We start from the raw sequence: 26529 nt of genomic DNA on the forward strand, positions 1-26529 counted from the left end.
AAGGCAGCCCGCTCAGGGCGCCGGTGCCTCTTCCGGAGCCGGAGAGTTGTGTAAGCATGCCCGTGTCTCTGCAGGAGAGCATATTCACGCAGCTCGGGAGGAGAACATCCACCAAAGACAGGTCCATGTGTAGGCAAGCCTTCTGTCACCTTCCTGTCCGTGTGCCTCTGCTCACCCAAGTGCAACGGGAGTGGGACAAAGAAGCGCTCGCTTGCGTGTATGTGGTACAGAGGTGTCCGAAGCCTGGGGGAAGGCCATGGCAAAGTGTCCGAGATGTCAACCTCTCTCTGCTTGGCAGAGCAGAAATTGGCCTCTTCAATGAAAGGAGCAAGAGCTGCTCAGGAAAGAGCTTGTTCACTTGCAAAGGGCACGCTCGGCAGCACCCCCTTCCTACTTGTGCCCTCCGCACGCTGGTGCTACCTGGAAGCATCACCTGGCCAATGCCTCGTCTTTTCCACACATAACCACTCGAGGGGCTTTTTTTTTTTTTTTTCTCAGGAGAGCACTGGGGCGTGTGTGCAGTGCGCGCGTGTGCGTTGAGGTGCCTTTGTGGAGAAGGTGCTGAGCCTTGTTGCTGGGGGAACATGGGGAGGGGGCGAGCAGGAGAGTGCTGGGGAGACGTTGGGAGGGTTTGTGGCTGGCGAGAGCCTCTGCTTCATTAAGGTTACCTGATCGAGGACCAAGGGGCAAGTGAGAAGAAAACTCCACAGAGACCTGAACCTGACAGGCGAGGGAGAACAGACAAGGGCAAAGGCCAAAAGCCTCCAGTCTCTACTTACCTGGCCCTGAGGCCACTACAGGCATAGTCTGGGAGAGGGATAACCTGGGCTTTGCAAGTGATGAGGAGTCCTGAGGATTTGGAGTTGTTCACGGGGGGACCCGTGCAGAACGGAGTAAGCAATGTGTGGGGCAGGGGATCAAGGAGGAAGAAAGAGGGGGAATGGGATGGAGGGGTGCAAGAGGGGCCTCTGAACAGCACTGCGAGGCTTCTGAAGGAGCAACAATAGCAAAACAGCCAGGAAGACACCTTCAAAGGATTGACATGAGCTTTATTCATATATTCTAGACGCCCCTTTTCTGAGTTTCACGTTACTGAGCACGGGAGAAGTTTTCAATTGCTTCCTTCATTTCCTAAAACAAAAAAAAAGAAGATAAAAAATAATAATAGTCACCAACCAAACAAAGACAAGCTAGCTATAAGCTGGAAGACAAACGCAAACCCTCGGTAGCTGAGTTCTTTAGAGAAAATAAAAGGATCTGTAGATGCATACAATTGCTGCTTGGCTCTACTTAGCAAATTACCTCGATTAACTGAGTTTTGTCATTGTCCTGCCGGTGGTGGTAAATACACTGGCTGAGCAGCAGATGGAGTTTCTCGAGGTGGCGTATGCTGCAGTCCTTGGTTGCCTCGCCCACAGCATTCAGCAGCTGCTGAAGAAAAAAGCCAGACAGTAGACATTTACAGTAGCACGAGATCTTCTGAGCAGGCTCTCGATGTGTTCACACACACACAAGAAGGCAGTCCAACACAACTCTCATCCTACTTTCTCGTATCGCTAAATAAAGGAGGAGTGAAACGTCAGGGAACAGACTTAAGCATGGCACCGGATTTCCATGGAGGAAATGAGCTCCTTGGACCTACTTGAGAGAAAGAGCAAGGCTCCAGTTGTGTTAGCTGCATGTTGGCCCTGCCTGCAGCTCCGCTGGCATATTGGAGAGCTCCAGGCTCGGCAGCAGAGCGGGAAGGAAAGGTAGATGAGCGAGCTGTAACCTACCCTGAGCCAGATGTGAGTTTCCTTCTCAGCAGCGGGTGACCATCTCCTCCTCTTCTCTGCCTGGCTCTCCGAGGGCGATGTGGGCCGCCTTCGCTTTCGTCTGCATACAGCTGCACAGAGATAGCAGAAGCAGCAAGCCAAAGCGTTACCTAAGCAGTTCTGTCTTCCAAATCGAGCATCGTCCTCTTACTTGGTGCACAAGGCAAAACAAGACAAAAAGGAAAACAGGAGGGAACTTGCCACCAGGCAGGGGCGTACTGGCATCTGCAGGCACCGCTGGCAATGTGTGCTCCTCTTGCTCCTCCAGCTGCCGCTCTTCCTCCTCCGCCAGCAGTCGAGGCTCAGGTGGGGATGCCACAGGCAGGACTTCCAGTGCGTGGCAACCTTCAGTCAACCAGAACAGGTTAGCCAAGCGATGGCAGTCCGACACAAGCAGAGTACAAAGTCATGCCAGGAAATCAAATACCCAAACACATGCCAAAGAGCTGCTAAGCTACCGATGGCAAAGCTCTATGTGTAGGACAGTTCCCACCTGCTCTCCTTTGTGGTGCAGCAGGTGGAGCAGCTTGGTGGAGAAGCAAGTCCTCAAAAAGCTTTCTCCCTTCCTCCTTGCTGGGTGGCTGGACATTGAAGACTTCTCCATAAAGCTCCGAAAACAAAGCTTGCACCTGAGGCGGGAGGAGAAAAGACAGTGCAGCCCTAAGGCCCCCCGCAGATTCGTGCTCTACTCCAAGCAGGTGAAAACTGTTTTCAGGGAAGCCGAGGAATGCTTTGAATAAGGGGGAGACTAGAACAAGTTTGCTTCTTGGCCTTCACGGCAAGATTGTAGTGGGTCAGCCCGGCACTGGAGGGCGTCTTCTGTAAGGAAGACCTCCAGGATGAAAGCTCAGGGCAGCGAGCCGAGGTTCCAGTGAGGCCAGGGAGGGCACGCACCAGCTCCTAGGTGGCCTGCAGTGGATTGCCTTGCCTTGCCGCCCTTCACTTGGAAGCCTTGTGGCAACTCCCGAGGGAGGAGATGCCAGCAGGGTGCCCTAGAAATAGCAATGTCCAAGTGCTTAGGAGGGCACAGGATTGAGGTACTTCAGGGAGTGATAAATTATCATGAGACTGAGAAAAGCGGGCAAAGCGGTGGCAGAAATACCTCTTCCGGGAGATCTGCATGGCAAACATCCGAAGTAGCGAGCAACAGCACTGGAGCGTAAGGTGGAATGCGCTCTAGCAGTGTGGTGAGCGTAGCTCTCAAGGTGACTCCAGCAGCCTCCCACCAGGCATGGATGTGTGGCATATAAATGATGCTGGGTGCTGTCCTCTGGGCTTCTCGGACCAACTAGTAAGAAGGAAGTTTGGGGAAGACCACTGAAGCGAGTAGCAGCATACCTGTGGTATGCTGAGAGAAAAGAAACCCTTTTCTTTGGCCCCAAACCGGGGTTGCCGTTCAGTCTGCTAAAGAAGGAGGCTGGCGAAAGGGCATGACCAGCAGTCAGGCAGATGCAGAGGCGCCTCCTGGGAGCTAGAGAGCCTGAAGAGGCAAGGGAAACAGCTCTGCGGAGCCCGCTGCCAGCAGCAGCAGCTCTTGCCAGGAAGAGAGGTTTCTCAAGAGCATCTTGGAGCTCCCTGAGCTGCTAGCAACAGCCTTACTGTGCGGCACTTGCAATGGAAAAGATGCTCCTGCACAACATGCTGCTTCTCTGCTGTTCAGTGTACAAGAAAAGGGTTCCTTCAGCACAACATAAACACCACAGAAAGCACAGGAAAGCCAGGCCGCCTCCGCTAAGCCCGTGAAGTCTATTAATGCTGTGAGACTGCAGAGAGAAGCGGTACCTGTGTGCATCTTTCTTCAGGTGGCGTGCTGCTAGCAAAGAGAGCCGGCAGGTCCAGCACGTGAACGGCAAACCTCTCCAGCGCGTGTAAGAGTGCAGGCGCCAAGTGAGAAGTTTGCCCGTAGCCGGGCTCTCCAGCTATTAGGAACCTGGGCCGGTGACATGCTGGCTGGCCACAAGCATTGCTAGGAGAAGAGCTGCAAGACAAGCAGTTTGGAAAGAAAGCGATGAGTCAAGACACAGCTGGTGAAGGTGTCTGTCTTTGTCCAGCACACACCAGTCTGCCTGTCTTCCCCGCTGAAGCTCTCACGCTCAGGATGTCCTGAGTTGAGGAGCCTTGAGTTCTCCGCACTGGTCAAGCTTAGGTGAAAGTGGTCAGCTGGTAACGGAGGTGGTGGTCACGAAGGGGCAGAACAAGCCTTCTGGGAAAGCAAATGACGCGGGCTTTGAGAGCCCTTAGCTGTATGTGAGGAAGGGCAAAAGTGGCTAGGCTCAATAACAACATTCCTGTAAGCCCATAGAAATGGGGGCTACTTGCTTGATTCTTGCGTTCCAATTGTTTCATCTGTCCTTGGGTGCTGTCTCCTAGGTTGCAAGTGCAACTCTCCTTGAGGAATAGCGTGCATGAAATTAGGGCAGCATGCCCTAATGTCTGTGGATGTCTTTGGGGGAGGAAAAGGAGGCTGCCCCCTTCAGCTTGATCGGCTGCAGCTCCTTGCTTTCTTACAACTGTAGCACCTAGTTCTATCTCTGTGCTTGCTTCTTGCAGTTTTGGATACCAGACACCCTGGGCAAGGTCTTCTTTCCTCCCTCATCTACCACCCCTCCCACCTGCAACCGCCAAGACACTTGGGAAAGCCCCAGCAATCAATCAGAAGCATTTCACTCAAAAGGTCGCGGGCAGTTTAACAACCTGTTAAAGTGGAGGAAGGTTTCCTTTTGCTGTCCAGAAGGTGATGCCTCCTCACTCTCCATGCAGGCGTTTTCTACAGAAGGATTGGTACCGTGAGAAGGTAAGAGAGGCTTGTTAACTCTCCTGAAGGTCTGCAGCCCTCCCTTGCACTAAGCCAGCTTCTAACTGAGGGCTGAAACCCACTGCCTTGTATGTCTTCACTGCCTGGGCATACACGGAATAATGCCATTTCCCCCAAACTGTCTGCCTTTGCCTAAGCTATGTTTTACTGGTGGCAAAAACTCCTCTTCTCCTTACAGTACAGCTAGAGGACAAGCAGGAAGCCCTTCCGCAGTTCCTGGACACCTAAAGCAGCCAGCAAGGCCACTTCTTTCTGCAGCGGGAGCCCACACTCCCAGTGTGGAAAGGAAGGGAAGGGCACGGCCTAACACTCCCTCATATTGCCTCCTCTTTCAAGCCTTAAATCAGTGCCAAACCCCAGGAAAGATGATGCTGACAACCTCCAGAAGCTGGCTGCTTCAGTGGAGAACGCATAGTTCCCTTGCTGTGAACCGGGAGGAGTTCCCAGCTCTGCCCTCTCTACCGTTCATTCCATTTACCCTCCGCCTGCCGCAAGGGTTTCTTTCTGTTGTTGGCGCAAACTAGCAGGGTTTGCTTTGGGAGAGGCTGACGGCAGTGAACGTAACGGCCCTACCTGGCTGTTGGTGCTTCTGGAGTGCAAGGGCTGCGTGGGGAAATACCCTCTGCACGCCTTTTAGGAGCCTCTCTAGCGTGTTCTGAAGCAGTGGCTTGGAGGCGGGTGGGAGTGGTTGCCCGGGGGAAGCCACGGCCCTCTGTGAAGCTGGTGCAGTCTTCTGCATAGCCAGCACAAAATCGGTTGCAGTGATCTCAATGGAAGCCACGTTGATCTGCAGCTTCTGACTGCTGGTGTAGATGTGGGGATAGTGGCGATGGAGAGCGCAGAGGGCAGCTTCAGCGCAGAGGGCTTGAATGTCGGCCCCACAGTATCCTAATTCAGCAGAGCAGAAGCAAAAGGTCCGTCAGTCTCAGGCAGCTCAGAGGAGCCAAGGACAGGCTTTGCCAAGGGACGCTCCGTTCTGGGAGGCACAGCCTCCCGTGTGGTGAGAGACAAGGGAAGGGAAGGCTCGGGAGCTTGGCTACTGCCTGGCACAAGCTCAGACGCTGTCAGGACCCAGTCAGAGGCAGGAACTCGGAGCGCTTTTTCATCTTACCGACACATGTTTCAGCCAGCTCTTCAAGCAGCGTGTCCGATGGCTTTGGGCTCCAGCCTCTCGTGTGGATCCTGAAAATCTCTTTGCGAGCCTACAAGCCAGATGGTTACATTTGGGCTTGTCTGCAACCTTTTTCTCAGAAACAAAAGAAACATCCGCAAAAGCCCCACTGTCACATTCCCGTACTTGCTTGTCTTCCTCTGCTAAAGTTAAGAAATGTGTGCATTCTAGTAACACACTGCCTGCTTCTCGAAGCTCAGTACTTCCCCAGTAGGTAGGAGGAGTAACTACAGTAGGAGAAACAATAATTCTGACTCAAACCTCTACCCCTGAACGAGCAAACGTCAAGCTGTGCCTATGCTCATCTCCGACCTTTGCCAGAGATTCAGGGAAGTGTTTCCTGTTTCTTTCCTGTTTTCCTGTTTCTTTCCTGTTTTCTTACTGTGTTGTGCATTGTTACGAGCCTTCGATCCAATAATGTGTTTCTCCTTCCTCTCCGCTCCCCACACGCTAACTCAAGAAAAAAGAATCTGGGATAGCCAAGAGGGGGGGGGAAAAAAAAAAAAAAAGAAAAGGAAAGAAAGCACCAAAGCCGGGGCTCCACTTTCTCCTGGAGTTTCTATTTTCTAAAGGAAACAGTTACTTCTGGTTGCTCTGTAGCTCTGTGGTCCCTGCTTGGATGTTGCCAAAGAACTGCAAGCGTCCCAAGCCTTGCCACTAGAAAGCTTCCCCAGTGTTGCATCTGGGCAGTGTCCTTCCCGTCTCCATCCAGCTGCCTGCTCAGACCAGTTACAATGGCAGCTCCCTAAATGCTCCTGGGCGGCTCCCAGGATTCCCAGCGCGGCCACACTCAAGCACAAGCTTTCACCTAAGCTTCTCCCAAGTGGAGGAGTGAGAGCGAGGAGGCAACTTCAGGAGGCAAGGGCCTGGGTGGACTAAGGAACGAAGCCAAGCGCAACCGCTTGGGCGAGGAAGAAAGCCCGTGTGCTCCAGGCTCCGTGAAACTCCTGTTTGCAGCCTCCCTCCCAGTTCTGCTCGGGGAACAGGGAGGTCTCCAGCACGTAGGGCACCTCTTTGCTTCCTCCCTCTCGGAGACAGTGTGTGGCAACAGGGTGTTCTTGTAAAGAGAGGCCTTGGCACCGTAGCAGGAAGGTTGCTGGAAGAGCCTTACCTGTCTGTTTGGCAAGGTGAAAAGGAACTCCCTGTCAAAGCGGCCAGGCCTTCGCAAAGCAGGATCCAGGGAGTCTGGCCTGTTGGTGGCGCCGATGACCACGACCTCGCCTCTGCTGTCTAAGCCATCCATGAGTGCCAGCAGCGTGGTGACAATTGAACTGGCAAGGAAATGTTGTTGGATTGCCTGGTTTAGTAGCTGCTGTTACATGCCGCCCGACTTTCTCCAAAGTCACGTCACTCAAAAAGGATAAGCTTTTCTGGAAGAGCTGTTGATTAGGGAAAGGACTCATGGTAGGCCCCAAACACCGAGGTAAGGCAAGAGAGGCCTTGTCCAGAAACCAAGCTTAGGGACTCGATTTCAACTCTTGTCTTTAAAATCCTGTGAACCTCTGTGTCATGGTACTAGAGGAGTTCAGAAGAAGTGCGTGTGTCATCTCCAGGGGACCAGCTGGGTCTTTTTCCCTCGGGAAAGGAAACGAAGCCGATTACGTGGCAATGCAAGGAAAAGGTGGTACCTGTGAATCTGATCTTGGTGACTGGAGCGCACAGGAGCCAGACCGTCGATCTCATCGAAGAAAATAATCGAAGGCCGCTTCTCATAGGCCTGGAAGGGAAGCACAGATGCAGGGCTACTGAGTGTATGTAAAACACAGCCCTACTCAGCAAGAACACGCAGGATGATCCTTGTGGCTGCAAAGGCACGGAGCCTGTGCTGGCCCCAACCCATCTGCAAGGTTTCCAGCCCTTCAGGCCAAGCCGGACGGCACGGGAGAAGGGAACACTGATGTTCCCATGTCAACAGGAGACACGGCCAAACTAGGCAGGAGGCCGAGTTCTGCTGACAGACGTCCACCGCGGACAAGTACAGGTACAACTCTGGCCCAACCTATTTCCTCCTTACCTGCTCAAATAAGGAGCGGAGCTGCCGCTCGGATTCTCCGACCCATTGACTGAGGCAGTCGGCACCTTTTCTCACAAAGAAGGCTATTCTCTTGTCTCCCTGCCTACATTCATTTGCGAGCGCTCGAGCCACCAGTGTCTTTCCAGTGCCTGGTGGCCCACAGAACAGACAGCCTCTGCAACATGACAAAAAGAGATGTCCGTAGCTACAATAAAAAGACATGGGAAAGTGCCTGTGGCAACCGCCGTCCTGAAAGCAAAGCAGCCTTCCCGCCTGACCAGAACACTTGCAGTATTAGAGCGCAGGAAGAGCTCCAGTGGGAGGAAAGTCCAGACAGGTGCCAGTGTTCCCAAGAGGCAAGATTTGAGAGCAAACAAAGCCTGTCTTTCTGGTGGAAAAAGTCGGAAGCTCTTTGACTGAGCCTTACAAAGAGAGGGAGGCGGGAAGTCAGCAGGTCTGTCAAACAACAGCTTAGAGGTGACTTGCCGGACCTCGTGCCTTCCCGCTTATAAACTAGTCAAGGGGACTTTTCCAAAACACTCAGAAGCCAACCAGCAGAAGCACTCCCAAAGCCACCTTCTTAAACCAGGAGCCTTCTGCAGCGTCTTCAGCTTTGACAGCCCTGGACAGCAAGCCTTTGACTGCAACAAAGCATTGCTTGTGGTGTGAAAGTAGGTCTAGCCTGGGCGTAAGCCATTTGTAAGGAATTCCTGTTTACTGCCACTGGGCAAACTGTGCCCGGGCAGAAATGTGGAAGCACACAGGTGTGCTGGCACCTGCGCTTCATGTTCTCCGGAGAAGAGCGCAATTAGCATGTTGTAGTTCTAAGGCAGCGTGTGTTACCTGGGGGGTCGGATTTGGAACCGCTCAAAGAACTCGGGGTAAAGCAAGGGAAACAGCACCATCTCCTTTAAAGCGGCAATGTGGTCAGCGAGACCACCGACACCATCAAAGCATACCTAGGGAAACATTCAAGAGGAGACGTGTCAGAGGTCAGAGAAAGCTGCAGCCTAGCCAAAAAAGCCTTCCTCCCAATGTATCCTATGCCAGCCCAAAGGGAAGGTTCAGGATGACCTGGCAGTTCCCCGAGAGTAAACCGTGAAGCACGGGAGCTGTTGACAGCCACAGTCAGGAAGGTTCTCATGAACACTGGAAAGGTCCCCACCGCCTCAGTGAGTTCCCACTCCTCACCGAACTCTCGGTTTGCACTGGGTCCACTTGCGGCAGGCTGGTTCCCGTTTTCCTTCCCTCCGCGTGCTTTCCCTCGCGTTCATCCTTCCCAGAGTGTAGGGGAAGACCCCTGTTGTGCAAGAAGGAGAAAGGGCAAGGGGCTTTCTAAATGAACCTGCAGGTAGAGGGATAGCTGCGCTTTTCCTGTTGCAAGAGAGTGTGGAAGCACTTATACACTGGCATAAACGTGGATGTTGTGAAGCTATATTCATTTCTCAGAGGCAAGAAGAATTTGGTTCGAGCCACCTGTCCAATTTAAACTGACCTATTTTCAATCATGGGACAGAAGAGACTGACATTTTACTCAAGCGTAGCAAGACACTCTCCCTCTAGGTCTCACTAAATTGCCTACCTGGGTTAAGAAAATCATTGTTCTACTTCACCATGAAATTGTCTACTGACGATTTGTGGCAGGGGCTTCTGGCTTCAGTTACCCAGTCTCAGCCAGGACCTCCACCCTCATCCTTCATCACTGGCTCCTTCCCCCCCCCCCCCCCCCCAAATCCTGCCTTTTTACAAGCTCTTGGCTAATGAAAGCTATCTTCTCTCCCAGAGGAAAAGCCTTGCTTCCTCTAGACCCTCCGACTGTCACAGCTACAATGCTGTGATTTTCCCCTCGTGACCGTCCCTCGGGAAAGCTTTACAAGTGTTACTCAGTGATGGGAGAGGCACCGCTACGGCTCCCTGAGAACTATCACTAGCCATACACCGACCTGCTCGTTCTTCTGCAGCACGGGCTTCGTGACCGGGCACGGCGAGACGCAGCTCTTTGTCTGACTTCAGAAGATGGGCCTGAAGAAACAAAAAGCAGCAATGAGCCTGCACGCCGGCCAAGAAACGCAACATGCACAGGATACAGGCATCTCAATGACAAAGGGAGAGCCTGACCTGCAGAATGAAGGCAGGGCATGTCAATGACAGTTGTTTTCCTTTAGCCACGTGGAGCCCACTCTGCACAAGAAATCAGCTCTCCCGAGAAACTGTGCGTGGAACCTACCTTCCAATGCCTCCTGGTAGTAGGCAACAGTCTTCCTGGCTCGAAGGTTATACTGCTTCCAGGGACCTTTGCCATCTTCCCCTTGCCGGCCTTCACCTTCCCGCGTTGCCCCTGTAATCACAGAGCCTAGACAGAGCTTCTGATTGGTCTGTGTGTGTATGCATTTGCATTGCCCACCCTGTATCCCACTTACACACAAGCAACGAGCCCTTCAGAGAGGCTCTGCATCTAGCCTACCTTCCCGGGGAGCGGGAGTGTCCTCAGCAGTTTGCCTGAGGTGAGGTGCCCGGGGAGTACCTTCGCCATCATCCTCTGTCTGCTCGTCTTCTGAGGACCCTGTAATTACAGTGCCCAGGCATCGTTTCTGGTTTGTCTCTGCCTATGTACCTTCTCATTCCAGAAGTTCTACTCCCCCACCCTTAATCAGAAGCAACCAGCCCTTCAGGCCAACGGTGCCTGTAACCCACATTCCGATGGCTCTTGGTACTGGACGACGGCGTTCCGGGGTCGAAGGTAATAGTCCTTGGGAGAGTCGCGGCCATCTTCCCCTGTGTGGCGTTCACCTGCCTTTGATGGCCCTACAATGACAGAAGCTAGCTCTACTTTGGGACTGCGCTGTGCGCACGGACATTTTCATGTCCCCGCTTAGGCGTGGGGAATTAGCCCTTCCGAGAAAGGCTGCCTCTAACGTACTTTCCAGTGGAGCTTGATAGCATATGACAGATGATTTCCTTTCTCTCAGGCTATAGCACGCCTACAGGGAGCAAAGACAGAGGCTCTTGTGGAGCGCAGTGCACTTTGGAAGGCGTTTGTTCAGCTGCGTGAAAAGTGCAAGGGCATCAGAGTGCTGGGTGGAAGACAGAACTTACTGAGAAAGAGGAAGGTAAAGACGTTTTGACTTCTTCTGCAAGGACTCCTTCAGTCTGCCTGAGGTCCATGCTTCCTCCGAACCTGAGCTCAAGCAGCATATGAAGCACATGTCAACTTTTGGAAGCATGCAAGAGAAGCTCTTTACTCCTGAGGCAGTTTCTCAGGCAATGAAAACTGCTGAAGAGGACAAGGGAAATCTGCTGAAAGTGAAGCAAGTGTTTGGTTCACAAGACACTAGAGAAATTGCTGAGCCCGTAGACACGAGAGCCAGTAGTCGGAAGGTCTAGTTGGAATGATAATGCAAAACCTCAGCCAGCAGCAGGGAGTTACGCAGGAGCTGCCTGCAGCTTCTGCAGACATGAAGCACCTTTATGATTCCTCCTCTCACGCACCCTCTCAGTCCTCAAAGACTGGAGTAGCCATGACTGCACAAAACACTCCTGCCAACCAGGTTGGCTCCACCATACCAAGGAGCACAAGCGTAACTCCGAAACCCACAGCTACATGAACACTCGTCACAGGAGAAACCTGTGTTGGCAGCAGCAAAGGAGGAGGCAGTTATTGGAGCAAGGGCCAAAGGTCCTCTCACCACAGCTGAGGAGGCACGAGTGACACGGGGGTGGACGTGTTGCTGGGGAGCCAAGATTCTAAGCGTGGAAGTTGTGCAGCCCCGACAGCGCCCTATAATGGAGGGGCTCCCACAGCGGGCAATTTCCAGCAGGCCAGAGGACTTCCCTAGGGGCCCAGAGGGAATTCGCAGCCTCCCGAGTTAGTCCAAATAGGTCTTGCGGCCAGGAGAAGCCGCTGCTCTCCAACGTCCTGCTGGGAACCTCACCAAACAGCGTCTCGCGCTGTCCCACCACCTCCTCTCGCCTCCTCCTGCTCCCGGCCCAGCAGCTCCTCCAGAGCAGAGCAGAGCAGAGCAGAGCAGTAGCGAGAGCACCGCCAAGCGCGTGGGCTCAGCTCAGGCTCCCGGGGCGATGTGGGCAGGGGGAAGCTGTTGCTGTGATGCGCTCACTGCGTCCTGCCCCAGCCCATGTCACAGAGGGGCTGCAGGGACGCATTGACCGGCCAGGCCCTGCCAAGATGGGCCCTGCAAGGGGAAGGGGAGCTGCCTGGGGCACTTTAGGGGAGATGCCCCCACCTCCCTGCCCACTCCCCGAGGCCGCCAGGGGGCAGGCGCAGCCACAGGAGGGCTTCCCCAGGCTGGGGCTCCCCTCAGGCCTTCCAGCCCTGCCATGTCCCCACCTCGGGGATGCTGGGCTACACCTGCTGGCAAGGAGAGGCTCTGCTGAGGAAGGCAGGCCTAAGGGAGCAACCGAATGAACACAGAGGAAGACTGTGACTGCCCTCAGTGATCTTGTGGGCAGGAAGGGCCGAGCCCTAGCTGTTGCTTCCCTAGGCCACGAGCATGGAGCTGGCCGAGCCTAGTGAAGCAGCAGAGGGGTTTGCTCTCTCACCCTGAGAACTGCGTTCAGACAAATGCACCAGGAATGTGTCCCAACAGTGTCAAAGCCTGGGAAAAATAAAAGAAAAACAAAGCAGAACCCAAACCCTTTTTGGCAATGGTCATTTCTTTCCCTCGGCACTAAAAAGCCTCTGCATTAGGGACATCCACTGGGAATAGTGGGCTTGGGGTGGGTGCTAATTTGGGGGAGGGGGGAGGGTTGAAAAATGTGATCCTCATGAGCTGAAATCCCCATTTTCAGTCCAAAGTCACTCATTTTGCAGAAGAAAAATGTGATGCTCGCACACAGCCTACAATACTCGCAGCGCCCTCACACTGCTTGGGTTCCCCGTGGAGGAGGTGCTTCGCAGAGGGAAATGGAAGGACTGGGAGGCTGCAGGGAGAGGACCAGAGGAGACTTGAGCATGCATGAGGGGAAGAGAGGGGATCTGAGCACAGGCAGAGGGGCAGAGAGCACGTGAGCGTGCCCGGAGAAGGGATATGAGGGTGCCCAAAGGAGCCTGGAGGATGCCAAGGGGGCAACCGAGGCGGTTGCAAGGCACACGACTGCGCAGCCCAAGAAAGCCAACAGGGACAGAAAGGCTGCCGAGAGCCCCTGGCTTCAACAGCCCAGGAAGGCAGCCCGCTCAGGGCGCCGGTGCCTCTTCCGGAGCCGGAGAGTTGTGTAAGCATGCCCGTGTCTCTGCAGGAGAGCATATTCACGCAGCTCGGGAGGAGAACATCCACCAAAGACAGGTCCATGTGTAGGCAAGCCTTCTGTCACCTTCCTGTCCGTGTGCCTCTGCTCACCCAAGTGCAACGGGAGTGGGACAAAGAAGCGCTCGCTTGCGTGTATGTGGTACAGAGGTGTCCGAAGCCTGGGGGAAGGCCATGGCAAAGTGTCCGAGATGTCAACCTCTCTCTGCTTGGCAGAGCAGAAATTGGCCTCTTCAATGAAAGGAGCAAGAGCTGCTCAGGAAAGAGCTTGTTCACTTGCAAAGGGCACGCTCGGCAGCACCCCCTTCCTACTTGTGCCCTCCGCACGCTGGTGCTACCTGGAAGCATCACCTGGCCAATGCCTCGTCTTTTCCACACATAACCACTCGAGGGGCTTTTTTTTTTTTTTTCCTCAGGAGAGCACTGGGGCGTGTGTGCAGTGCGCGCGTGTGCGTTGAGGTGCCTTTGTGGAGAAGGTGCTGAGCCTTGTTGCTGGGGGAACATGGGGAGGGGGCGAGCAGGAGAGTGCTGGGGAGACGTTGGGAGGGTTTGTGGCTGGCGAGAGCCTCTGCTTCATTAAGGTTACCTGATCGAGGACCAAGGGGCAAGTGAGAAGAAAACTCCACAGAGACCTGAACCTGACAGGCGAGGGAGAACAGACAAGGGCAAAGGCCAAAAGCCTCCAGTCTCTACTTACCTGGCCCTGAGGCCACTACAGGCATAGTCTGGGAGAGGGATAACCTGGGCTTTGCAAGTGATGAGGAGTCCTGAGGATTTGGAGTTGTTCACGGGGGGACCCGTGCAGAACGGAGTAAGCAATGTGTGGGGCAGGGGATCAAGGAGGAAGAAAGAGGGGGAATGGGATGGAGGGGTGCAAGAGGGGCCTCTGAACAGCACTGCGAGGCTTCTGAAGGAGCAACAATAGCAAAACAGCCAGGAAGACACCTTCAAAGGATTGACATGAGCTTTATTCATATATTCTAGACGCCCCTTTTCTGAGTTTCACGTTACTGAGCACGGGAGAAGTTTTCAATTGCTTCCTTCATTTCCTAAAACAAAAAAAAAGAAGATAAAAAATAATAATAGTCACCAACCAAACAAAGACAAGCTAGCTATAAGCTGGAAGACAAACGCAAACCCTCGGTAGCTGAGTTCTTTAGAGAAAATAAAAGGATCTGTAGATGCATACAATTGCTGCTTGGCTCTACTTAGCAAATTACCTCGATTAACTGAGTTTTGTCATTGTCCTGCCGGTGGTGGTAAATACACTGGCTGAGCAGCAGATGGAGTTTCTCGAGGTGGCGTATGCTGCAGTCCTTGGTTGCCTCGCCCACAGCATTCAGCAGCTGCTGAAGAAAAAAGCCAGACAGTAGACATTTACAGTAGCACGAGATCTTCTGAGCAGGCTCTCGATGTGTTCACACACACACAAGAAGGCAGTCCAACACAACTCTCATCCTACTTTCTCGTATCGCTAAATAAAGGAGGAGTGAAACGTCAGGGAACAGACTTAAGCATGGCACCGGATTTCCATGGAGGAAATGAGCTCCTTGGACCTACTTGAGAGAAAGAGCAAGGCTCCAGTTGTGTTAGCTGCATGTTGGCCCTGCCTGCAGCTCCGCTGGCATATTGGAGAGCTCCAGGCTCGGCAGCAGAGCGGGAAGGAAAGGTAGATGAGCGAGCTGCAACCTACCCTGAGCCAGATGTGAGTTTCCTTCTCAGCAGCGGGTGACCATCTCCTCCTCTTCTCTGCCTGGCTCTCCGAGGGCGATGTGGGCCGCCTTCGCTTTCGTCTGCATACAGCTGCACAGAGATAGCAGAAGCAGCAAGCCAAAGCGTTACCTAAGCAGTTCTGTCTTCCAAATCGAGCATCGTCCTCTTACTTGGTGCACAAGGCAAAACAAGACAAAAAGGAAAACAGGAGGGAACTTGCCACCAGGCAGGGGCGTACTGGCATCTGCAGGCACCGCTGGCAATGTGTGCTCCTCTTGCTCCTCCAGCTGCCGCTCTTCCTCCTCCGCCAGCAGTCGAGGCTCAGGTGGGGATGCCACAGGCAGGACTTCCAGTGCGTGGCAACCTTCAGTCAACCAGAACAGGTTAGCCAAGCGATGGCAGTCCGACACAAGCAGAGTACAAAGTCATGCCAGGAAATCAAATACCCAAACACATGCCAAAGAGCTGCTAAGCTACCGATGGCAAAGCTCTATGTGTAGGACAGTTCCCACCTGCTCTCCTTTGTGGTGCAGCAGGTGGAGCAGCTTGGTGGAGAAGCAAGTCCTCAAAAAGCTTTCTCCCTTCCTCCTTGCTGGGTGGCTGGACATTGAAGACTTCTCCATAAAGCTCCGAAAACAAAGCTTGCACCTGAGGCGGGAGGAGAAAAGACAGTGCAGCCCTAAGGCCCCCCGCAGATTCGTGCTCTACTCCAAGCAGGTGAAAACTGTTTTCAGGGAAGCCGAGGAATGCTTTGAATAAGGGGGAGACTAGAACAAGTTTGCTTCTTGGCCTTCACGGCAAGATTGTAGTGGGTCAGCCCGGCACTGGAGGGCGTCTTCTGTAAGGAAGACCTCCAGGATGAAAGCTCAGGGCAGCGAGCCGAGGTTCCAGTGAGGCCAGGGAGGGCACGCACCAGCTCCTAGGTGGCCTGCAGTGGATTGCCTTGCCTTGCCGCCCTTCACTTGGAAGCCTTGTGGCAACTCCCGAGGGAGGAGATGCCAGCAGGGTGCCCTAGAAATAGCAATGTCCAAGTGCTTAGGAGGGCACAGGATTGAGGTACTTCAGGGAGTGATAAATTATCATGAGACTGAGAAAAGCGGGCAAAGCGGTGGCAGAAATACCTCTTCCGGGAGATCTGCATGGCAAACATCCGAAGTAGCGAGCAACAGCACTGGAGCGTAAGGTGGAATGCGCTCTAGCAGTGTGGTGAGCGTAGCTCTCAAGGTGACTCCAGCAGCCTCCCACCAGGCATGGATGTGTGGCATATAAATGATGCTGGGTGCTGTCCTCTGGGCTTCTCGGACCAACTAGTAAGAAGGAAGTTTGGGGAAGACCACTGAAGCGAGTAGCAGCATACCTGTGGTATGCTGAGAGAAAAGAAACCCTTTTCTTTGGCCCCAAACCGGGGTTGCCGTTCAGTCTGCTAAAGAAGGAGGCTGGCGAAAGGGCATGACCAGCAGTCAGGCAGATGCAGAGGCGCCTCCTGGGAGCTAGAGAGCCTGAAGAGGCAAGGGAAACAGCTCTGCGGAGCCCGCTGCCAGCAGCAGCAGCTCTTGCCAGGAAGAGAGGTTTCTCAAGAGCATCTTGGAGCTCCCTGAGCTGCTAGCAACAGCCTTACTGTGCGGCACTTGCAATGGAAAAGATGCTCCTGCACAACATGCTGCTTCTCTGCTGTTCAGTGTACAAGAAAAGGGTTCCTTCAGCACAACATAAACACCACAGAAAGCACAGGAAAGCCAGGCCGCCTCCGCTAAGCCCGTGAAGTCTATTAATGCTGTGAGACTGCAGAGAGAAGCGGTACCTGTGTGCATCTTTCTTCAGGTGGCGTGCTGCTAGCAAAGAGAGCCGGCAGGTCCAGCACGTGAACGGCAAACCTCTCCAGCGCGTGTAAGAGTGCAGGCGCCAAGTGAGAAGTTTGCCCGTAGCCGGGCTCTCCAGCTATTAGGAACCTGGGCCGGTGACATGCTGGCTGGCCACAAGCATTGCTAGGAGAAGAGCTGCAAGACAAGCAGTTTGGAAAGAAAGCGATGAGTCAAGACACAGCTGGTGAAGGTGTCTGTCTTTGTCCAGCACACACCAGTCTGCCTGTCTTCCCCGCTGAAGCTCTCACGCTCAGGATGTCCTGAGTTGAGGAGCCTTGAGTTCTCCGCACTGGTCAAGCTTAGGTGAAAGTGGTCAGCTGGTAACGGAGGTGGTGGTCACGAAGGGGCAGAACAAGCCTTCTGGGAAAGCAAATGACACGGGCTTTGAGAGCCCTTAGCTGTATGTGAGGAAGGGCAAAAGTGGCTAGGCTCAATAACAACATTCCTGTAAGCCCATAGAAATGGGGGCTACTTGCTTGATTCTTGCGTTCCAATTGTTTCATCTGTCCTTGGGTGCTGTCTCCTAGGTTGCAAGTGCAACTCTCCTTGAGGAATAGCGTGCATGAAATTAGGGCAGCATGCCCTAATGTCTGTGGATGTCTTTGGGGGAGGAAAAGGAGGCTGCCCCCTTCAGCTTGATCGGCTGCAGCTCCTTGCTTTCTTACAACTGTAGCACCTAGTTCTATCTCTGTGCTTGCTTCTTGCAGTTTTGGATACCAGACACCCTGGGCAAGGTCTTCTTTCCTCCCTCATCTACCACCCCTCCCACCTGCAACCGCCAAGACACTTGGGAAAGCCCCAGCAATCAATCAGAAGCATTTCACTCAAAAGGTCGCGGGCAGTTTAACAACCTGTTAAAGTGGAGGAAGGTTTCCTTTTGCTGTCCAGAAGGTGATGCCTCCTCACTCTCCATGCAGGCGTTTTCTACAGAAGGATTGGTACCGTGAGAAGGTAAGAGAGGCTTGTTAACTCTCCTGAAGGTCTGCAGCCCTCCCTTGCACTAAGCCAGCTTCTAACTGAGGGCTGAAACCCACTGCCTTGTATGTCTTCACTGCCTGGGCATACACGGAATAATGCCATTTCCCCCAAACTGTCTGCCTTTGCCTAAGCTATGTTTTACTGGTGGCAAAAACTCCTCTTCTCCTTACAGTACAGCTAGAGGACAAGCAGGAAGCCCTTCCGCAGTTCCTGGACACCTAAAGCAGCCAGCAAGGCCACTTCTTTCTGCAGCGGGAGCCCACACTCCCAGTGTGGAAAGGAAGGGAAGGGCACGGCCTAACACTCCCTCATATTGCCTCCTCTTTCAAGCCTTAAATCAGTGCCAAACCCCAGGAAAGATGATGCTGACAACCTCCAGAAGCTGGCTGCTTCAGTGGAGAACGCATAGTTCCCTTGCTGTGAACCGGGAGGAGTTCCCAGCTCTGCCCTCTCTACCGTTCATTCCATTTACCCTCCGCCTGCCGCAAGGGTTTCTTTCTGTTGTTGGCGCAAACTAGCAGGGTTTGCTTTGGGAGAGGCTGACGGCAGTGAACGTAACGGCCCTACCTGGCTGTTGGTGCTTCTGGAGTGCAAGGGCTGCGTGGGGAAATACCCTCTGCACGCCTTTTAGGAGCCTCTCTAGCGTGTTCTGAAGCAGTGGCTTGGAGGCGGGTGGGAGTGGTTGCCCGGGGGAAGCCACGGCCCTCTGTGAAGCTGGTGCAGTCTTCTGCATAGCCAGCACAAAATCGGTTGCAGTGATCTCAATGGAAGCCACGTTGATCTGCAGCTTCTGACTGCTGGTGTAGATGTGGGGATAGTGGCGATGGAGAGCGCAGAGGGCAGCTTCAGCGCAGAGGGCTTGAATGTCGGCCCCACAGTATCCTAATTCAGCAGAGCAGAAGCAAAAGGTCCGTCAGTCTCAGGCAGCTCAGAGGAGCCAAGGACAGGCTTTGCCAAGGGACGCTCCGTTCTGGGAGGCACAGCCTCCCGTGTGGTGAGAGACAAGGGAAGGGAAGGCTCGGGAGCTTGGCTACTGCCTGGCACAAGCTCAGACGCTGTCAGGACCCAGTCAGAGGCAGGAACTCGGAGCGCTTTTTCATCTTACCGACACATGTTTCAGCCAGCTCTTCAAGCAGCGTGTCCGATGGCTTTGGGCTCCAGCCTCTCGTGTGGATCCTGAAAATCTCTTTGCGAGCCTACAAGCCAGATGGTTACATTTGGGCTTGTCTGCAACCTTTTTCTCAGAAACAAAAGAAACATCCGCAAAAGCCCCACTGTCACATTCCCGTACTTGCTTGTCTTCCTCTGCTAAAGTTAAGAAATGTGTGCATTCTAGTAACACACTGCCTGCTTCTCGAAGCTCAGTACTTCCCCAGTAGGTAGGAGGAGTAACTACAGTAGGAGAAACAATAATTCTGACTCAAACCTCTACCCCTGAACGAGCAAACGTCAAGCTGTGCCTATGCTCATCTCCGACCTTTGCCAGAGATTCAGGGAAGTGTTTCCTGTTTCTTTCCTGTTTTCCTGTTTCTTTCCTGTTTTCTTACTGTGTTGTGCATTGTTACGAGCCTTCGATCCAATAATGTGTTTCTCCTTCCTCTCCGCTCCCCACACGCTAACTCAAGAAAAAAGAATCTGGGATAGCCAAGAGGGGGGGGAAAAAAAAAAAAAAAGAAAAGGAAAGAAAGCACCAAAGCCGGGGCTCCACTTTCTCCTGGAGTTTCTATTTTCTAAAGGAAACAGTTACTTCTGGTTGCTCTGTAGCTCTGTGGTCCCTGCTTGGATGTTGCCAAAGAACTGCAAGCGTCCCAAGCCTTGCCACTAGAAAGCTTCCCCAGTGTTGCATCTGGGCAGTGTCCTTCCCGTCTCCATCCAGCTGCCTGCTCAGACCAGTTACAATGGCAGCTCCCTAAATGCTCCTGGGCGGCTCCCAGGATTCCCAGCGCGGCCACACTCAAGCACAAGCTTTCACCTAAGCTTCTCCCAAGTGGAGGAGTGAGAGCGAGGAGGCAACTTCAGGAGGCAAGGGCCTGGGTGGACTAAGGAACGAAGCCAAGCGCAACCGCTTGGGCGAGGAAGAAAGCCCGTGTGCTCCAGGCTCCGTGAAACTCCTGTTTGCAGCCTCCCTCCCAGTTCTGCTCGGGGAACAGGGAGGTCTCCAGCACGTAGGGCACCTCTTTGCTTCCTCCCTCTCGGAGACAGTGTGTGGCAACAGGGTGTTCTTGTAAAGAGAGGCCTTGGCACCGTAGCAGGAAGGTTGCTGGAAGAGCCTTACCTGTCTGTTTGGCAAGGTGAAAAGGAACTCCCTGTCAAAGCGGCCAGGCCTTCGCAAAGCAGGATCCAGGGAGTCTGGCCTGTTGGTGGCGCCGATGACCACGACCTCGCCTCTGCTGTCTAAGCCATCCATGAGTGCCAGCAGCGTGGTGACAATTGAACTGGCAAGGAAATGTTGTTGGATTGCCTGGTTTAGTAGCTGCTGTTACATGCCGCCCGACTTTCTCCAAAGTCACGTCACTCAAAAAGGATAAGCTTTTCTGGAAGAGCTGTTGATTAGGGAAAGGACTCATGGTAGGCCCCAAACACCGAGGTAAGGCAAGAGAGGCCTTGTCCAGAAACCAAGCTTAGGGACTCGATTTCAACTCTTGTCTTTAAAATCCTGTGAACCTCTGTGTCATGGTACTAGAGGAGTTCAGAAGAAGTGCGTGTGTCATCTCCAGGGGACCAGCTGGGTCTTTTTCCCTCGGGAAAGGAAACGAAGCCGATTACGTGGCAATGCAAGGAAAAGGTGGTACCTGTGAATCTGATCTTGGTGACTGGAGCGCACAGGAGCCAGACCGTCGATCTCATCGAAGAAAATAATCGAAGGCCGCTTCTCATAGGCCTGGAAGGGAAGCACAGATGCAGGGCTACTGAGTGTATGTAAAACACAGCCCTACTCAGCAAGAACACGCAGGATGATCCTTGTGGCTGCAAAGGCACGGAGCCTGTGCTGGCCCCAACCCATCTGCAAGGTTTCCAGCCCTTCAGGCCAAGCCGGACGGCACGGGAGAAGGGAACACTGATGTTCCCATGTCAACAGGAGACACGGCCAAACTAGGCAGGAGGCCGAGTTCTGCTGACAGACGTCCACCGCGGACAAGTACAGGTACAACTCTGGCCCAACCTATTTCCTCCTTACCTGCTCAAATAAGGAGCGGAGCTGCCGCTCGGATTCTCCGACCCATTGACTGAGGCAGTCGGCACCTTTTCTCACAAAGAAGGCTATTCTCTTGTCTCCCTGCCTACATTCATTTGCGAGCGCTCGAGCCACCAGTGTCTTTCCAGTGCCTGGTGGCCCACAGAACAGACAGCCTCTGCAACATGACAAAAAGAGATGTCCGTAGCTACAATAAAAAGACATGGGAAAGTGCCTGTGGCAACCGCCGTCCTGAAAGCAAAGCAGCCTTCCCGCCTGACCAGAACACTTGCAGTATTAGAGCGCAGGAAGAGCTCCAGTGGGAGGAAAGTCCAGACAGGTGCCAGTGTTCCCAAGAGGCAAGATTTGAGAGCAAACAAAGCCTGTCTTTCTGGTGGAAAAAGTCGGAAGCTCTTTGACTGAGCCTTACAAAGAGAGGGAGGCGGGAAGTCAGCAGGTCTGTCAAACAACAGCTTAGAGGTGACTTGCCGGACCTCGTGCCTTCCCGCTTATAAACTAGTCAAGGGGACTTTTCCAAAACACTCAGAAGCCAACCAGCAGAAGCACTCCCAAAGCCACCTTCTTAAACCAGGAGCCTTCTGCAGCGTCTTCAGCTTTGACAGCCCTGGACAGCAAGCCTTTGACTGCAACAAAGCATTGCTTGTGGTGTGAAAGTAGGTCTAGCCTGGGCGTAAGCCATTTGTAAGGAATTCCTGTTTACTGCCACTGGGCAAACTGTGCCCGGGCAGAAATGTGGAAGCACACAGGTGTGCTGGCACCTGCGCTTCATGTTCTCCGGAGAAGAGCGCAATTAGCATGTTGTAGTTCTAAGGCAGCGTGTGTTACCTGGGGGGTCGGATTTGGAATCGCTCAAAGAACTCGGGGTAAAGCAAGGGAAACAGCACCATCTCCTTTAAAGCGGCAATGTGGTCAGCGAGACCACCGACACCATCAAAGCATACCTAGGGAAACATTCAAGAGGAGACGTGTCAGAGGTCAGAGAAAGCTGCAGCCTAGCCAAAAAAGCCTTCCTCCCAATGTATCCTATGCCAGCCCAAAGGGAAGGTTCAGGATGACCTGGCAGTTCCCCGAGAGTAAACCGTGAAGCACGGGAGCTGTTGACAGCCACAGTCAGGAAGGTTCTCATGAACACTGGAAAGGTCCCCACCGCCTCAGTGAGTTCCCACTCCTCACCGAACTCTCGGTTTGCACTGGGTCCACTTGCGGCAGGCTGGTTCCCGTTTTCCTTCCCTCCGCGTGCTTTCCCTCGCGTTCATCCTTCCCAGAGTGTAGGGGAAGACCCCTGTTGTGCAAGAAGGAGAAAGGGCAAGGGGCTTTCTAAATGAACCTGCAGGTAGAGGGATAGCTGCGCTTTTCCTGTTGCAAGAGAGTGTGGAAGCACTTATACACTGGCATAAACGTGGATGTTGTGAAGCTATATTCATTTCTCAGAGGCAAGAAGAATTTGGTTCGAGCCACCTGTCCAATTTAAACTGACCTATTTTCAATCATGGGACAGAAGAGACTGACATTTTACTCAAGCGTAGCAAGACACTCTCCCTCTAGGTCTCACTAAATTGCCTACCTGGGTTAAGAAAATCATTGTTCTACTTCACCATGAAATTGTCTACTGACGATTTGTGGCAGGGGCTTCTGGCTTCAGTTACCCAGTCTCAGCCAGGACCTCCACCCTCATCCTTCATCACTGGCTCCTTCCCCCCCCCCCCCCCCCCCCAAATCCTGCCTTTTTACAAGCTCTTGGCTAATGAAAGCTATCTTCTCTCCCAGAGGAAAAGCCTTGCTTCCTCTAGACCCTCCGACTGTCACAGCTACAATGCTGTGATTTTCCCCTCGTGACCGTCCCTCGGGAAAGCTTTACAAGTGTTACTCAGTGATGGGAGAGGCACCGCTACGGCTCCCTGAGAACTATCACTAGCCATACACCGACCTGCTCGTTCTTCTGCAGCACGGGCTTCGTGACCGGGCACGGCGAGACGCAGCTCTTTGTCTGACTTCAGAAGATGGGCCTGAAGAAACAAAAAGCAGCAATGAGCCTGCACGCCGGCCAAGAAACGCAACATGCACAGGATACAGGCATCTCAATGACAAAGGGAGAGCCTGACCTGCAGAATGAAGGCAGGGCATGTCAATGACAGTTGTTTTCCTTTAGCCACGTGGAGCCCACTCTGCACAAGAAATCAGCTCTCCCGAGAAACTGTGCGTGGAACCTACCTTCCAATGCCTCCTGGTAGTAGGCAACAGTCTTCCTGGCTCGAAGGTTATACTGCTTCCAGGGACCTTTGCCATCTTCCCCTTGCCGGCCTTCACCTTCCCGCGTTGCCCCTGTAATCACAGAGCCTAGACAGAGCTTCTGATTGGTCTGTGTGTGTATGCATTTGCATTGCCCACCCTGTATCCCACTTACACACAAGCAACGAGCCCTTCAGAGAGGCTCTGCATCTAGCCTACCTTCCCGGGGAGCGGGAGTGTCCTCAGCAGTTTGCCTGAGGTGAGGTGCCCGGGGAGTACCTTCGCCATCATCCTCTGTCTGCTCGTCTTCTGAGGACCCTGTAATTACAGTGCCCAGGCATCATTTCTGGTTTGTCTCTGCCTATGTACCTTCTCATTCCAGAAGTTCTACTCCCCCACCCTTAATCAGAAGCAACCAGCCCTTCAGGCCAACGGTGCCTGTAACCCACATTCCGATGGCTCTTGGTACTGGACGACGGCGTTCCGGGGTCGAAGGTAATAGTCCTTGGGAGAGTCGCGGCCATCTTCCCCTGTGTGGCGTTCACCTGCCTTTGATGGCCCTACAATGACAGAAGCTAGCTCTACTTTGGGACTGCGCTGTGCGCACGGACATTTTCATGTCCCCGCTTAGGCGTGGGGAATTAGCCCTTCCGAGAAAGGCTGCCTCTAACGTACTTTCCAGTGGAGCTTGATAGCATATGACAGATGATTTCCTTTCTCTCAGGCTATAGCACGCCTACAGGGAGCAAAGACAGAGGCTCTTGTGGAGCGCAGTGCACTTTGGAAGGCGTTTGTTCAGCTGCGTGAAAAGTGCAAGGGCATCAGAGTGCTGGGTGGAAGACAGAACTTACTGAGAAAGAGGAAGGTAAAGACGTTTTGACTTCTTCTGCAAGGACTCCTTCAGTCTGCCTGAGGTCCATGCTTCCTCCGAACCTGAGCTCAAGCAGCATATGAAGCACATGTCAACTTTTGGAAGCATGCAAGAGAAGCTCTTTACTCCTGAGGCAGTTTCTCAGGCAATGAAAACTGCTGAAGAGGACAAGGGAAATCTGCTGAAAGTGAAGCAAGTGTTTGGTTCACAAGACACTAGAGAAATTGCTGAGCCCGTAGACACGAGAGCCAGTAGTCGGAAGGTCTAGTTGGAATGATAATGCAAAACCTCAGCCAGCAGCAGGGAGTTACGCAGGAGCTGCCTGCAGCTTCTGCAGACATGAAGCACCTTTATGATTCCTCCTCTCACGCACCCTCTCAGTCCTCAAAGACTGGAGTAGCCATGACTGCACAAAACACTCCTGCCAACCAGGTTGGCTCCACCATACCAAGGAGCACAAGCGTAACTCCGAAACCCACAGCTACATGAACACTCGTCACAGGAGAAACCTGTGTTGGCAGCAGCAAAGGAGGAGGCAGTTATTGGAGCAAGGGCCAAAGGTCCTCTCACCACAGCTGAGGAGGCACGAGTGACACGGGGGTGGACGTGTTGCTGGGGAGCCAAGATTCTAAGCGTGGAAGTTGTGCAGCCCCGACAGCGCCCTATAATGGAGGGGCTCCCACAGCGGGCAATTTCCAGCAGGCCAGAGGACTTCCCTAGGGGCCCAGAGGGAATTCGCAGCCTCCCGAGTTAGTCCAAATAGGTCTTGCGGCCAGGAGAAGCCGCTGCTCTCCAACGTCCTGCTGGGAACCTCACCAAACAGCGTCTCGCGCTGTCCCACCACCTCCTCTCGCCTCCTCCTGCTCCCGGCCCAGCAGCTCCTCCAGAGCAGAGCAGAGCAGAGCAGAGCAGTAGCGAGAGCACCGCCAAGCGCGTGGGCTCAGCTCAGGCTCCCGGGGCGATGTGGGCAGGGGGAAGCTGTTGCTGTGATGCGCTCACTGCGTCCTGCCCCAGCCCATGTCACAGAGGGGCTGCAGGGACGCATTGACCGGCCAGGCCCTGCCAAGATGGGCCCTGCAAGGGGAAGGGGAGCTGCCTGGGGCACTTTAGGGGAGATGCCCCCACCTCCCTGCCCACTCCCCGAGGCCGCCAGGGGGCAGGCGCAGCCACAGGAGGGCTTCCCCAGGCTGGGGCTCCCCTCAGGCCTTCCAGCCCTGCCATGTCCCCACCTCGGGGATGCTGGGCTACACCTGCTGGCAAGGAGAGGCTCTGCTGAGGAAGGCAGGCCTAAGGGAGCAACCGAATGAACACAGAGGAAGACTGTGACTGCCCTCAGTGATCTTGTGGGCAGGAAGGGCCGAGCCCTAGCTGTTGCTTCCCTAGGCCACGAGCATGGAGCTGGCCGAGCCTAGTGAAGCAGCAGAGGGGTTTGCTCTCTCACCCTGAGAACTGCGTTCAGACAAATGCACCAGGAATGTGTCCCAACAGTGTCAAAGCCTGGGAAAAATAAAAGAAAAACAAAGCAGAACCCAAACCCTTTTTGGCAATGGTCATTTCTTTCCCTCGGCACTAAAAAGCCTCTGCATTAGGGACATCCACTGGGAATAGTGGGCTTGGGGTGGGTGCTAATTTGGGGGAGGGGGGAGGGTTGAAAAATGTGATCCTCATGAGCCGAAATCCCCATTTTCAGTCCAAAGTCACTCATTTTGCAGAAGAAAAATGTGATGCTCGCACACAGCCTACAATACTCGCAGCGCCCTCACACTGCTTGGGTTCCCCGTGGAGGAGGTGCTTCGCAGAGGGAAATGGAAGGACTGGGAGGCTGCAGGGAGAGGACCAGAGGAGACTTGAGCATGCATGAGGGGAAGAGAGGGGATCTGAGCACAGGCAGAGGGGCAGAGAGCACGTGAGCGTGCCCGGAGAAGGGATCTGAGGGTGCCCAAAGGAGCCTGGAGGATGCCAAGGGGGCAACCGAGGCGGTTGCAAGGCACACGACTGCGCAGCCCAAGAAAGCCAACAGGGACAGAAAGGCTGCCGAGAGCCCCTGGCTTCAACAGCCCAGGAAGGCAGCCCGCTCAGGGCGCCGGTGCCTCTTCCGGAGCCGGAGAGTTGTGTAAGCATGCCCGTGTCTCTGCAGGAGAGCATATTCACGCAGCTCGGGAGGAGAACATCCACCAAAGACAGGTCCATGTGTAGGCAAGCCTTCTGTCACCTTCCTGTCCGTGTGCCTCTGCTCACCCAAGTGCAACGGGAGTGGGACAAAGAAGCGCTCGCTTGCGTGTATGTGGTACAGAGGTGTCCGAAGCCTGGGGGAAGGCCATGGCAAAGTGTCCGAGATGTCAACCTCTCTCTGCTTGGCAGAGCAGAAATTGGCCTCTTCAATGAAAGGAGCAAGAGCTGCTCAGGAAAGAGCTTGTTCACTTGCAAAGGGCACGCTCGGCAGCACCCCCTTCCTACTTGTGCCCTCCGCACGCTGGTGCTACCTGGAAGCATCACCTGGCCAATGCCTCGTCTTTTCCACACATAACCACTCGAGGGGCTTTTTTTTTTTTTTTTCCTCAGGAGAGCACTGGGGCGTGTGTGCAGTGCGCGCGTGTGCGTTGAG

At 53.9% G+C, this 26529-nt stretch overlaps 2 protein-coding genes across 2 annotated transcripts; both read right to left on the reverse strand.

Moving 5' to 3' along the window:
- Window positions 1–1535: 1535 nt before the first annotated feature.
- Window positions 1536–10009, reverse strand: LOC138068792 (ATPase family AAA domain-containing protein 2-like). The gene is made up of 14 exons (XM_068957503.1): window positions 9758–10009; window positions 9006–9114; window positions 8658–8773; window positions 7815–7989; window positions 7429–7517; window positions 6912–7071; window positions 5741–5831; window positions 5240–5517; window positions 4778–4812; window positions 3597–3792; window positions 2917–3102; window positions 2308–2443; window positions 1966–2159; window positions 1536–1556 (listed from the first exon to the last, which is right to left on the reverse strand). The coding sequence occupies exons 1-14, from the start codon at window positions 9952–9954 to the stop codon at window positions 1536–1538; spliced, it is 1983 nt and encodes a 660-aa protein (XP_068813604.1). The 5' UTR covers window positions 9955–10009.
- Window positions 10010–14528: 4519 nt separating this feature from the next.
- On the reverse strand, window positions 14529–23003 carry LOC138068793 (ATPase family AAA domain-containing protein 2-like). The gene is made up of 14 exons (XM_068957504.1): window positions 22752–23003; window positions 21998–22106; window positions 21650–21765; window positions 20807–20981; window positions 20421–20509; window positions 19904–20063; window positions 18734–18824; window positions 18233–18510; window positions 17771–17805; window positions 16590–16785; window positions 15910–16095; window positions 15301–15436; window positions 14959–15152; window positions 14529–14549 (listed from the first exon to the last, which is right to left on the reverse strand). Exons 1-14 carry the CDS (start codon window positions 22946–22948, stop codon window positions 14529–14531), a joined length of 1983 nt encoding a protein of 660 aa, XP_068813605.1. The 5' UTR covers window positions 22949–23003.
- Between the last annotated feature and the right edge of the window lie 3526 nt (window positions 23004–26529).

This window comes from Struthio camelus, chromosome 11 (assembly GCF_040807025.1).
Source record: "Struthio camelus isolate bStrCam1 chromosome 11, bStrCam1.hap1, whole genome shotgun sequence".
NCBI classification, from domain to species: Eukaryota; Metazoa; Chordata; class Aves; order Struthioniformes; family Struthionidae; genus Struthio; species Struthio camelus.